The 13668-nt window shown below is 39.5% G+C and overlaps 1 protein-coding gene and 1 long non-coding RNA gene across 6 annotated transcripts in view; one reads left to right on the top strand and one right to left on the bottom strand.

Annotated features, from left to right (window-relative positions):
• The window catches only part of nfic (nuclear factor I/C), a 168153-nt gene extending 156226 nt beyond the window's left edge, over nucleotides 1-11927 (bottom strand). The window contains exon 1 of one of the 5 annotated variants that reach the window (XM_058388695.1): nucleotides 11312-11927. In XM_058388695.1, the coding sequence (XP_058244678.1) occupies nucleotides 11312-11314 (3 nt within the window). In that variant the 5' untranslated portion in view covers nucleotides 11315-11927. Of the gene's footprint in view, nucleotides 1-7631; nucleotides 8160-11311 lie in introns of those variants that run through there. The other 4 variants (XM_058388697.1, XM_058388692.1, XM_058388696.1 and 1 more) reach the window with 4 other exon arrangements.
• On the top strand, nucleotides 2611-5096 carry LOC131352535 (uncharacterized). The gene is made up of 3 exons (XR_009204527.1): nucleotides 2611-2769; nucleotides 4750-4811; nucleotides 4975-5096. It is a non-coding gene; the product is annotated as an uncharacterized LOC131352535 (long non-coding RNA).
• Nucleotides 11928-13668: the final 1741 nt, after the last annotated feature.

Genomic DNA, 13668 nt, shown 5'->3' with positions numbered 1-13668 from the left:
AGAGGAGATCTTTTTTTAAAATAAACAGCATGCTAGGCCATGCCACGCCAGCACTGCGCTGCTCTTGATCGCCTTCCAGTCCGGTGTTAGAATCAGAGCCTGAGCAGCTTTCCAAAAAAAAAACCCACCGCTGCCAAGAGCTGAATTTTCTTCTCGCGCTGACCCACGACTGAAAAGCCTCAGATACCAAAAAAAAACACAAATCGTAAATAACACAATCGACAATGCACACGCTCCCGAAGTTTTTCTGTGAAAAACAAAATGGCCGGCGTTGGCCGCGGCTCTCAGTTCCAGCCCAAACGGGAGCCACACCTAACGGCTGTTTGAAGAGCGATTGATTAAACAAGCGAGATCAGGTTTGCTCCTGGAGAATGGAATGATTAAAAAAAAACACACGATTCCTACAGCCCTATTCGAACGGGATTAGTTTTACACGATCTGTCCAGCTCTCGCACCTACAACACGTACAGCAGTAAACAAAAGAGGTTCACCCTGTAGGAATGGGTATACTGAGGTTAAAAAAATTGCAGAAAATTCCAGCATGTCATGTATTAAAAAATGTAGTGAACTCTATGAACGATTATTTTTACTAATCATTAAAAGAAAAAAAATGTCCAAGTTTCAAAAGCAGAACAATAAAATATAGACATATAAACGCCTTTAAAAAGAGACGTTAATTACTAATTAATTACTGATTAATTATTGACTAATTCCTGATAAATTACTGATTAATTATTGATTCATTCCTGACGTATTACCGACTAATTACTGCCTAATTCCTGATGTTACGGTCATGTGACCTGCTAACAATCAATTCCTCCAACAAGCAGCTCGAGTTAAGAGGAAGCGCCTGCAGTGCACATGCATTACAAGATTAAGAGACACGCCCATTTCTGTCACAATCCATCACAAAATTTCTGCACACATATCCTGGAAAGTTCCTACAGAAGACCAAAATTAACCCCAGTTTTTTTACCTTTTACCCCTGTCTGTCTGTAGAATGCTACACAACAGACTCGAGAGAGCGACTTTTTAAATAAATAAATAAATAAATAAATAAACAACACACACACACACCCACACCCACACAGAGACAAGCAACTCGCTGACTTTCTCTCCCGTTCTGAACCTGTTGGCTGAGACGCCGCGTTCGCCTTTAGGTGGAATCCCAACCTGCCTTTTGTAAAGTAAATATTTATCGCGGCTCACCATGCTCCCTGCCGAGGAACCTGGGTGTGATATGAAACGAAGCCAAGCGTCAAGCACAGACATCTGCAGCGCAGGACACATGGAGTCCTCCTCACCTCATGCCAACAGCCGGAGCTTTTATAACTCGTGCTACCCCTCGGTGCATCCCACGTCTCTCTCCCCGCCGGGGCAATCACGCAGCTGATGGGGTGAACATCAAAGTCTGTGCTCTAGTTTTTTTTTTTTTTTTAAAACTAAAAAATAAAAAAAAATCCTCCTATAAATAAAGATCTGGCAGAAAAGTTTGCAGGAATGACAGTTGGGTTAGCGCTCAGCTGGGGAAGCGATCAAAATAGCTTAATTAATGTGTTGATGGGAGCGCAGCGGGGCTGTAGAGCTGCAACCACTGAGGGGCAAAAGTGGGCCATACAGTGCACTCACTCACACACACACACACACACACACACAGTAGCCCGTGAGTGTGAGGCTGTGCTTCAGAGACTTCAAACAGCGTGGCCGAGGGACATTTCAGCACTGATTAAAGCAGGGCCTCGTTTTACACACACACACACACACACAGAGTGCTTCACTTCACTGAGGTCAAAAACAGCAACCTGGGCCTATAAAAAGACATCCGAACAAGTGCTTCGATTTTTTTCAGACAGAAACTTCCTGATGAAAAGACGTGACTACGAACTGCCTCGAAGTCACAACTGTTAAAATCACGTGTCTGAGATCAAGACACTCAGGATACTGTCTGCTTTGTTCTCACGTCTAATTCACATCTTTTAATCGACTGTACACCCTTTTCAGAAACGGACATCCCATAATACGTCTCTTTTTCTCCTTTATATCCAAAAAAAACCTGTGAGAAACTGTAACTATCCAGAACTTGAGCTCTGACACTGGAGACTCATTCCTGGAAACGCTAAAGCGCCAACATATCAGCCATTACATATGTATTGTATCCTTGCTTTGGTTGTTACCCTGGAAATGACTAGACTTATTAACAGCGTGCAATTTGCGATCACCTTCCACCCAATCGGATCAGAGGATCTAACGGCACCGTGCCGCTTTACGCTGCAGAATCACGTAACGATTTCGTGGCATGACGAATCTGTCGCCGGATTTAGCCACGTTTCCTGAACCATCAATAAATCACAATAAAAGGCGGATAAATAGGTCATCGCTCAGCAGGAAATTCGGCGCTCGGAGGCCGGTTACTAACACAAATCTAAAACCGGTGCAATATGTTTAAAAGCAACATTAAAAACCAGGCGCATGACAAGTCCAAGCCCCGGCAGAGCGTTATCGACACGCTGTCAGATCTGTCAGACGCTAAAATAGGCCTGGGTTTGGCAGCCTGGACGGCGTCTCCAGCCTCCTCTCCTCTCTTCCTCCTCCTCCTCTCTTCCTCCTCCTCTATCCTGTCCTACTGCAGGGAATAACTGCAGCACTAAGAGAATGAATCAATGAGAAACGCGAGCAGGACTCGCATGCCTCGGCGGCGCGGCCCGAACCAAATGTTTACGACTACATCGAGCTCCAATGGGGGTCTGTCCAAATCCTGATAAATCTCAAGTAAGTGAGTGACAGAACAACAGTATCATATCACAGACATTTCTATAATACGCAATATGGATTATGTTTTATATATATATATATATATATATATATATATATATATATATATATATATATATATATATATATATATATATATATATATACATATGCTAAAAAATGTAACTAGAACCTTTTAAAATATTAAACAAGGTAAACTTTTTAGTTAAAAAACATATCTATATATGACCATAATGACTGATTAGAAGCTAAATTCTGCTTAGAAGTCTTAATAATACGAATTATTCAGTAACTACAGAACTACATTGTTTGAAATGAGGAAAGTCCAAGAGTGCTAGGCTTTTCTAGATGTTTCTTTAAAAACGTTTCATTTTCATTTAAATTCACATTTGTTTCAAAACATGGATGGACATCCAACAAAAGCAGGAAGAAAATGAGAAAAGTGGGGGGAGAAAATGTAGGAAAAGTAGGAAAACTGGGTCAGTCTGACCCTGATGTTTGTGAGCGTCGCTGAAAACTCACAAACTTGTTGAAATCATAGCGGATTTCTGAAGCGCAGCAGCTCCGTGAGATCATTACACAGTAATCTACTACACAGTAACACTAAAACCATCTGACCCGCGGATTTAGTACAGAGCCGTGTGTGTGTGTGCAACTGATACTGTGCTCAACTGAACAAGGTTACAATTTACAGCCAGGTTACAGCCTGTGAGTTGAAACACCGGCACTATGTTATTATTATTATTATTATTATTATTATTATTGTTGTTGTTGTTGTTGTTGTTGTTCTTTATTCACAGTAAATGCTTTAGCTCGGTCAGGGTTGAGACAGAAACAGATCCGAAGCCTATCCTGGGAAGGCTGGGTGTGAGGTAGAAATACTTCCGAAATGAGATGCCTATTCACTGCAGAGCACAATGCACACACACACACAGAAATACACTGATTCACACCTAGGGACAATTTATCAACGCCAATCCACTTACAGCAGCCACAGGAAACTGGAGAACCCTGGAGGAAACCCACATATACACTGGGAGAACGTGCACAACTCCAGACAGACAGAAAACTTCTTATTCTTCTGATTATTATTATCAAGAACCGGGAACTAATGACTCTGAGACACTATGTACAAAAGGTGCTTGGACCCTGCAAATTGCAGCTATTATTATTATTATTATTATTATTATTATTAGCAAAAACTTTGCACTGGAGACAGTACTTGCAGAAAAGTGCTTGGACCCCGCAAATCGCTGCTATTATTAATACTACTACTACTACTACTCCAGCTATTATTATTATTATTATTATTATTAAGGCCTGGCCACAGGAGACATTGAGATACTACTTCCAAAAAGTGCTTGGTCCCCGCAATTTGCAGCTACTATTATTACTACTACTACAACCATTCTTTTTCTTTTTCTGATTACTACTACATCATTACTATTATTATTAAGAGATAGGCACTGGAGACAGTACTTTCAACAAAAAAGTGCTTGGACCCCACAAATCGCAGCTATTACAATTATTGCAACAACTATTCTATTAAAATTAGAAACTGGAGTCAATACTTGCAAAATCTGCTTTTATTATTATTATTATTATTATTATTATTATTATTATTATTATTATTATTATTATTAAGACGCGGCCATGGGAGTCATGGAGATACTACTTTCAGAAAGTGTTTGGACCCCGAAAATCGCAGCTAATATTATTACTACTACTAGAACTATTCTTTTTATTGTTATTATTATTATTATTACTACTACTCCTACAACTATTATTATTATCATTATTATTATTATTATTATTATTATTATTATTATTATTAGCAAGAACTGTGCAATGGAGACTACTTGCAAAAGAAAGTGCTTGGGCCCCGCAAATCACAGCTTTCATTATTACTACTACTGCAACTAATCTTTTTCTTCTTCTTTCTCTTCTTGCTATTATTATTATTATTATCACTGTTAGGAAGAACTTTGCACTGGAGACTCTACTTGCAAAAAAAAGTGCTTGGGCCCCGCAAATCGCAGGTATTACTATTATTATTAATGTTGTTATTGTTGCTGCTGTTATTATTATTATTATCTAAACAAGGTTCTCTCAAAGAAATAAAAGGAAATATTATAATTTCTTTCTTTCTTTTTTTTTCTTTACATATTTATTGCTATATAAATTTATTTAATAATATTTCAGTTTCAGGAAACTTCCAGGCCGTAGCACCTGCTCAGATATTTTGCCACAGAAAGGTACAACAAACGATCTGACTGCTCCATAACAACTCAAAATTCAACTCAACTCAAACTTCGCACTGTTACTGTTACATATATGTAATACACGTGTAATAAAGTTTTTTTTCTTCTCTTTTGATTCAGTCTCGATTTATTTTTCCAGTCTAATCTAATGAAATGACTTTGACTGGAAAAATGTGCTACTGTCCCTTTAAATGTTCCTTTTTTTTTACTCCACTGATTATTACTGCACTGGATTTTTATTTAACAATTTACTGAATATTTTATGGAGTTGGTTGAATATGGTTATGTGGTCAAGTTTTTTTATTATTGTTTTTTTATTGTTATTATTTTCATAAAGCACATCTAAAAGGATCATTTTTTTTGGATTTTTTTTTGGTTCGGAAAAAATTATTGCTCTGTGTCAGTGCACTGTTCAGAAACGGCTCTGTGTGTGTGTGTGTGTGTGTGTGTGTGTGAGAGAGAGGCTCTGCTTAGGATCATGGCTGCTGTCTTGCAGGTTGGCAGCAGGACTGTGCTGGAGTCTCAAACACACACACACACACACACACACAGCTCCTCTCTCTCTCTCTCTCTCTCTCTACCCTCTGAGCTTCTGTAACAGGGTCACGTCAGGATTCTCCTCCACACACAGTAAACACACACAAGGCCAAGAGACAGCTTCCAGCTTCACACACACACACACACACACACACACAGTTTCCAGAGCCATATTATTATAGTTCATTTAGATTTCACTTCTTATGGTAACAGCAGTGTTATAAAGTGTCTTTACTGTTAAACTGTCAGGAATAAAGGTACTTTTTTCTTGTGGCTGGAATCGTACCGTTGCAGGAACGTTGATCGTACTCGTATATAACATAATAACATTCTCAAAATAACTTAAACGGGACCAAATAAGTGTGAAATCATGGTCATCTTTCACAGTATGACATCAGAGGGAAGGAAAAGTGCAGTTTAATACCGGCGATACAAACCGGACAGACGGCGGTGCAGAAGCAGGACGTTTCCTAACGTAAACAAAACGGACAGGAAGCATCAATCTGAGCTGCTTTGCATTCTGAAGTGGGGAAACTTTTACCACACGAGGCCAGGCTACTGTACTGAAGCCTCAGTTTCAGCTTATCTGAATAATCGCCAGGAAAGGTCAAGAGTCAGTGGGCATCGGTGCAAAAAACCTCCATTACTACATGACCACGTCTTCATCACTACAGCACTACACTCGTGTGGACGTCTGATAATAATGACCTGATTATAACAATACCAATAATAATAATAAAGAACCCTCGAAGGAGTTCGGTATCCGATTCCGTCTCAAACGTGCCGTCTGTATAATCAGACCTGGCACATTCCAGGTCAGAGGGGAAAAAAGAAAGAAAAGAAAAGGGGGGGAAAAATCAGAAGAAAAGTAAAAACAACAACAAATCTAAACCAAACGAAAGCCGAAGCAGAACACGAGAGACGTCAGCGTTATTCAAACAGCGCTTTCCTGGAAATGAGTGAAATCTCCTGTATTAAGTCATTTCTGAGTTCAACTTTCAGGACGAAGAGAGGGAAAGAAAAAAAAATAAAACAGGCCAGCTGGGCAAATTAAAACTTGGATTTCCTTTCCATCGACAGAACTCTCAACGTCCAAGTCATGCACTTTGGACAAACGGAATTGAAACAAACATTCAACAGAGACGTTCAAAGAAAACGCACACACACACACACACACATACACACACACATACACACACACACAACTTTTGTAACTTTTGTTTCTTTGCAGCAAAAACATATAATAAATACTTTTGTGTAATTCTGCACAACTCTGTGTGCATTTAAAACGCATATTCACGCTTTAATTTTTTTTTCTTAAAAAAACAAAAACATTCTCGAATATAACATCCTGTGCCACTTTCCAGCCTCCACGAATCATTCAAAATGATCCTAAAAACACAGTTTCCAGATTATAAGCAACACATTTTGAGATACTGGTGACTGTTATATAGGCCTGAGAGAGAAAATCGCAATAAAAAAAACATTTTCCACCAAATAATGCTAAAAAAAAAAAACGCACACGGCACAATACGAATAAATAAAGTGTAAGGCACATGTATTTAAAATATTCACAATTTTCAAGGATATCATATGCATTTTTTTCTGTTAATCCTGAATGTCAGTTTTAGAACAATATGCAGAAAAAAATAAACAAATGTTAAGCAAATCTTCAGCGCTGCGTTGCATGAATGCTGTAATATCTGCAAAAAATATTTCCCGAATATTTTTTAAAAATTAAAAATAAAATTCCAGAAGGCTCTAGAGTTTGCCAAGTTTGCTTTGCGCGTTTTATTTTTATCCTGCTATGACTACCCCAGGGTTAATCCCATGACAGCTTTTAGTCAACTCTAGAGTAGAGGTCTCGGGATTAGTTAAGAAGCATGGCTAAAAAAATATGAATGATAATAAATAAATAATAATTAAAAAAAAAATTATTCACTAAACTGTAACTCTAGGTTGCTTGTATTTATTTATTTATTTTACTTTACCCGCCCTTTTCTAAACTTCCATCCCAACATTAACTCCCACAATACGCACGAGGCCTCTTTTTTTTTTTACCTGAGTCAGACACAGAGGAGAATACATCATGGTGAAAAAACGGAGAAACGCGAACCGGAGTGGAGAAAAACGCGATCAGCAGTCAGAGTTAATCGTCATCATCATCATCATCATCATCATCATCATCTCCTTCTTCTTCTTCAACAGCAGGAGCAGAGCCGGCGCTTCCACCATCGCCGCCGCACTTCTCTCGCGCTCCCCGGTGCAAGCAGCCCAAGTTTGGAAAGCTCGCGCAGGGACACCGAGTGAGAGAGAGAGAGAGAGGGAGAGGGAGAGAGAGAGAGAGGGAGAGAGAACGCGCGAGAGCGCGAGAAAGAGAGAGAGAGAGGGAGAGAGAGAGGGAGGGAGGAAAAAAAAAGAAAGAAAAAGCGCGCAGGAGCCGCGCACGAGATTTGACCGCCGACTAAAGAAAATCCGAAAACGTGGAGGCTCGGGCGAGCTCGTGCACTTTAGGAAACGGGGGAGGAGGACGCGGGAGGGAGGGAGAGAGAGTGAGAGAAGGAGAGAGAGAGAGGGAGAAAGAAAGAATCAAAGAAGAAGAAGAAATGAAAAAAAGAGGGAGGAATGAAATGACGTTATGAAAATGGCCCATCCCATTAAAAAAACGCGCAGAACTTAAAGAAGCAGGAACTCTCTCTCTCTCTCTCTCTCTCTGTCTGTCACTCCCGCCCCCTATCTATCTATCTATCTATCTATCTATCTATCTATCTATCTATCTGTCTGTCTGTCTGTCTGTCTGTCTTCCTGCTTTATGTTCTACTGTATTTTTTTCTCAGGTGCGACTTTCTTGCTCTCTCTCTCCCTCTCTCTCTCTCTCTCACTCTCTCTTTCTTTCTCTCTCTCTCCCCAGTGTGGAGCACACATCCCCGTACTGAACCCTGGATCCTGTAGTGGAATCGTCTAAGTTCTAAGTCCTTCAAAGTTCCTTGTAAGAGGGTTCTTCTTAAATGTCCACAGCTAGGGTTCTGCTGCTGAGCCGGTCCAGATGATGATGATTATTAAGATTAACATTATTTAAAAAATGTCAAATACGCAAAGCATGAGCATAGAGTTCTGCTTAGAACCTTACAACAAAAGAGGGTTAATGCTGAGATGTTCTAGGTACAGCGCTATAATGGAATGTTTGGTTTCTTCTGATGAGACAATCCAAATGATCGGTCAAACGTACAACATTTGTCCATCAGGGAAAACCTTTTAAAGGTTCTGTGCAGAACCCTAAGGTTCCTTATAGTGTTCCATCACTGAGAAAATCCAAGTGATGAAGTTTAACTTTTGAGAGCACTTCAATTCTTAAGTTCTTCTTTTGGGGAAAAGCTTACAGGTTCTATGTAGAACCCTACAACAGGGGAATTTGAAACAATATTTAACTCTAGGGGAACATAAATATGTCGTTCCTCTGGAGAAACCATTAGATATTCTATGTAGAACCCTAGTGAGACAATCCACATGACGATGATGATGATAAACCATAAACAAGTCAAATGTGGAATTTTTTCCCTTCTCCCTCTGCCAAACCCTTACAGGTTCTACCTAGAACCCTATAACTGGGAAACCCTTTAAGGTTCTATACCGAACCGAGACAATCATGATGATGAATAACACTTTTTTTTTAAGTTTGTGTGTGGAGTCCAGAAACTTTCTCTTACACCTAAGAGGTTTGAACTACACAAGAACACCATACAGCCCGAGCACGAGTGTGAAAGTACCTTCAGAAACGTTACTGCAGCCGTTCCTATAAAACTAGCTCCTAGAAGAACCCTAAATCCGACAGACCCAAGACGGACACGAGTCGCTGGTGTCCAACACACACTCCGGTGATCTGATGCACAACTTTTTTTTTTTTAATCTTTTTGTTCAGCTTCACCAACATGACATTATCAATCTGTGTGTGTTTTCCTTCTCTATACCATATTATCTTAATTAAGACAGAAAAACTAATTTTTTAAAAAGTTCTAGAGTAAAAGTGCGCTTAGTTAAAGAAAAAAATAAATAAATAAAAAGTTTCAGTTCTATAAGAAAATATATCCACAAACAAAATAAAAATGTTCACAGCTTTCCAAAAAAAAATATATATATATTAATTTATATTCCCACTTTGGCTTTTCCTTTTTGTTCCACATTAAGATTAAAAAAATTTAATTCACAAAAAAATTTAAATAAAATGCTTAAATATTCTGCACTACTTTTGCACTCACTTAAAGCCATTGTTAATATTTACCATTTTATTTCCCTTTCTTTATTTTCCTTAAACCAGGATAAAGCTCAGAAAATAAGAGTATCTATAGAGTTATGCATGTTTCTACACACCATGAATAAAAATAAAAAAAATATATCAATAATAAACTCATAAGCCTTTTAGCTGTATCTCTATATATAGAAATAAATACAATACGTGCATTGCAGTGAACTTCCTAACTTCCTGGAACCTAAAACCAGGGCCTTTATTTACTTTCAGAAAAGTTTCAATTTAAGTTTTAATGGTTAAAAAAAAACCTTTAGACCCATGCGTTTTAATAGAACATGTATTAAATTATAAGCAGAGGGGAAGAGGAAGACACACACACATACACACACACACACACTCTCTCTCTCTCACTCTCTCTCTGACACACACACACACACACACTTCCTGGATAGAAACCGAAAATGTCCTTGCAGAGGCTGATCTAAGATCCTGAACTAATAAAATAAGAGCTGAAAAGTCTGCACCTTTGTGCATTACGGTGTTGTAAAATTATTCAGCACTGAACTGAGTTAATGTCAAGGCAAATTAAAGCGCGTGTAAGCAAAAACAACAACAACAAACAAACAAACAAAAAGGGTGGATTGTGTGCCGAAGTGTGACTTTAAAGACTTGAACAAAACCCCAATCTAACCGGCTCGTGAGTGAAAGTGTTTTTATTGACTGAGCTCTGAGCTGGCCCTGACATGGCCCTGTGTCCCTGCCTTAAACACGTTATTAGGTGCCCTTTCAGTTTTATTGGACACGCCGTGTATGTGTGGGGCTTTGTTGTTTTATTATCCCGTATCGGCGAACAGGCGTGAAGAGAAAGTAGCGCAGTGCAGCTTCACAGGCGCCGCAGAGCCGCACGGAGCTCCGGGGCTCGGGCTGAGATTCCTCCCAGAGACGGAGCGCCTCCGCCGGCCTGCGGCTTCAACTTCACGCCGGTGAGCTCCGGGCTCCGGCCGCGGCCATTTTCCTGCTGAGCAAAACGTCAGCTTTGAACTTGAAATTGGCCTTGCGTGTGTGTGTGTCCCGTTAACACACACACATGCACACGCACTCGCACACACTGCCCTGTTTTTCTCATGCTGGCAAATACCTAATAACTTTCACTGCAGGAGGAAGGGGGGAAAAAAGAAGCCCAAGCCTGGGCGTTTGATAGCCTGACCACACGCCTTAACGTTTTCCACTAAGCTGAAGGTTTGGCGCAGGACCAAGTAGGCGAAGAAGAAAAAAACCCCGGAGAAACCGGCTTAGAGAGAGAGAGAGAGACAGAGAGAGAGAGAGAGAGAGAGAGAGAGAGGAAGCGGCGAGAAAACCGAAACGCGTTACGACACTTTCTCCTTGCGGCGACTTTATTATTAAAGGACGCGGGACAACTCGGGATCATCTGCAGGAAATGAAAGGAAAACGGACGGACACATATAGAGATAAATAAGGGATTGGATTGACGTACCATTGTCGGAGTGAGAGTGCCAGCCGGACCAGAGGAGGGGAAAAAAGTTGTCTCTCGGAGGCTTTTACGCGGCGCTGCGGCGCGCTGTCACTGCGCGCTCATGTCGTCCGGGGCGGGGGGTGTTTTTATTTCTTTTTAATTCGCCTTATCTTATTAATCCTCCAAATCCATTTCTCGGGAAAGAGTAAAATCCTCAGTCCTCGGACAGCCAGGCAGAGCAAACGCGAAGTCGTCTCCAGTGCACAGTGAGGAGGGTTTTTGTTTTTTTGTTTTTGTTTTTGTTTTTTTGTTTTTAGTTTAGAGTAAAAATGGAGCGCGCTCGGACTCTCAGCTGCATCTGGGCCGGATTTGTAGCTCTCTTAGCGCGCTGTGTTGTTCACTCACACACACTCCGGTCTCCTGTCTCATGGCTTTTTTTTTTTTGCTCAGCACATCACGTCTTCCTCTCTTCTCGTCTCTAGTTTATTATTGTTATTGTTATGATGATGATGATGATGATGATGATTACGACGCGCAACACCACCACCACCACCAGCAGCAGCAGCAGCCGCGTAGAGTCGCGGAGAAGGAATTGATGAAACGCGTCGGAGGTGGCGTGTGTGTGTGTGTGTGTCTGTTTGTGTGGCAGTGTGTGTGTGTGTGTGTGTGTGTACACAAGGGGGATCGTGGTCTAGCTGTGCTTTATGGCGCAGTTAAAAGCAGGTTATTCCCTAATACTGAAGCATAAAATCCAGGATGAATCCAAAAAGGAACACAAGCAGCTGATTTTTAACCCTCACGCTTCCCTCCTCCCCCGTGGGATCTGTCATTAGCACTAATTAATTAATCCCACATGCAAGAATTTAATCAAAAGCAGCAGCTTCCACTGACTTTCCACGTGTTCCGTGCGTGTGTGTGTGTGTGTGTGTGTGTGAGAGAGAGAGAGAGAGAGAGAGAGAGAGAGTTTAGCCAAGCATTCCTACAGGCGTGACAACTTTTAAGTTTCAGAAGTTACCCTTGAGTCATTTGGGCTATTTAAAGTTACACGATTAGTATGAATCATTATATTAACCCGTTATTACCTGCATTATTATTATTATTATTATTATTATTATAATAATAATAATAATAATAATAATAATAATAATTATTATTATTATTATTATTATTATTATTATATTTTTTAACTTTGTAAAGAAGACACTTTTTGCTCGATTTAACTCCATTTTTGCGAAATGTGGGAAAGGAAGTTTTTAAAAAAAGAAGTTTAGAAACTCTCTCTCTCTCTCTCTCTCTCTCTCTCTCTCTCTCACACACACACACACACACACACACACGCACAGGAAAACGACTATGCTTAACATTCGCCCGTTTTAAAAAGTACTGGTTTTCTTTCTTTCTTTCTTTATTTCTTTCTTTCTGACAGTAGGAAACTAACCCGATCACATGTGTTTATTTATTTATTTATTTATTTATTTATTTTTAGTTATTTGTTTAATATTTCCTCCTATACGACAGGTAGGGCAATAAAAAAGGGTTTAATGTCGCATGTAAATAGAAACCAGACAGTTTTACAAGCCTGTAGCAGACCTATTAACATTTCTAAACTTTATTTTTAACCTGCTGTCCAGTTATATCCTAGTGGCAGACCTATGCAGATAAATGTTCTTACTCAAGTAGATGTATAAGTATAAGAAGTACAAGTGAGTTCAAAAATAAATAAATAAATAAAAGAAAGAAAAACTCAGACGTTAATTCAGGTTCTGGAGTGGAGTTTATATATATATATATATATATATATGAATATGTGTGTGTGTGTGTGTATAACTATATATATATAATATATATAATATTTAGACAATCTATTTATTAATGTCAGGCTGCTGATGAATAAAATCCGTCTGAATAAAAGTTTCAGCAGACTGTAGTATTAATGAAGTTCCCGACATGTTGAATAGTTTTCAATAATATCCTCATTCCTTATTCTTATTGTTTTCTTCTTTATTCTTATTTTATAAAGTAAACTGCGCGTTATTATGAAGATAAGAAAAATCCCCCCAGTCTTTAGTTTTCTCTTTTGTTCAGCTGTCAAAACTGCGCATGCTTTTTTTTTTTTTTTTGGAAAATCTGCTTTGCGATATGAATCTTAAAGCACTTACGCATTAAATTCTCTCTCTCTCTCTCTCTCTCTCTCTGTCTCTCTCTCTCTCTCTCTCTCTCTCTCTCTCTCTCTCTCTCTCTCTCTCTCTCTCTCTCTCTCTCTCTCTCTCATTTCTCCGACTTCTCCAGGTTTGACTAAGCAGTTTCACTCTTCTGCGCTTTTTCTTCCAGGAAATGAATAACAACGGATTTATAACACTCCTGCACTTAACATGGTG

This window comes from Hemibagrus wyckioides, linkage group LG05 (assembly GCF_019097595.1).
Source record: "Hemibagrus wyckioides isolate EC202008001 linkage group LG05, SWU_Hwy_1.0, whole genome shotgun sequence".
NCBI classification, from domain to species: Eukaryota; Metazoa; Chordata; class Actinopteri; order Siluriformes; family Bagridae; genus Hemibagrus; species Hemibagrus wyckioides.
The sequence above is the reverse complement of the archived record's forward strand: the minus strand, read 5'-3'. Positions and strand labels throughout refer to the sequence as shown.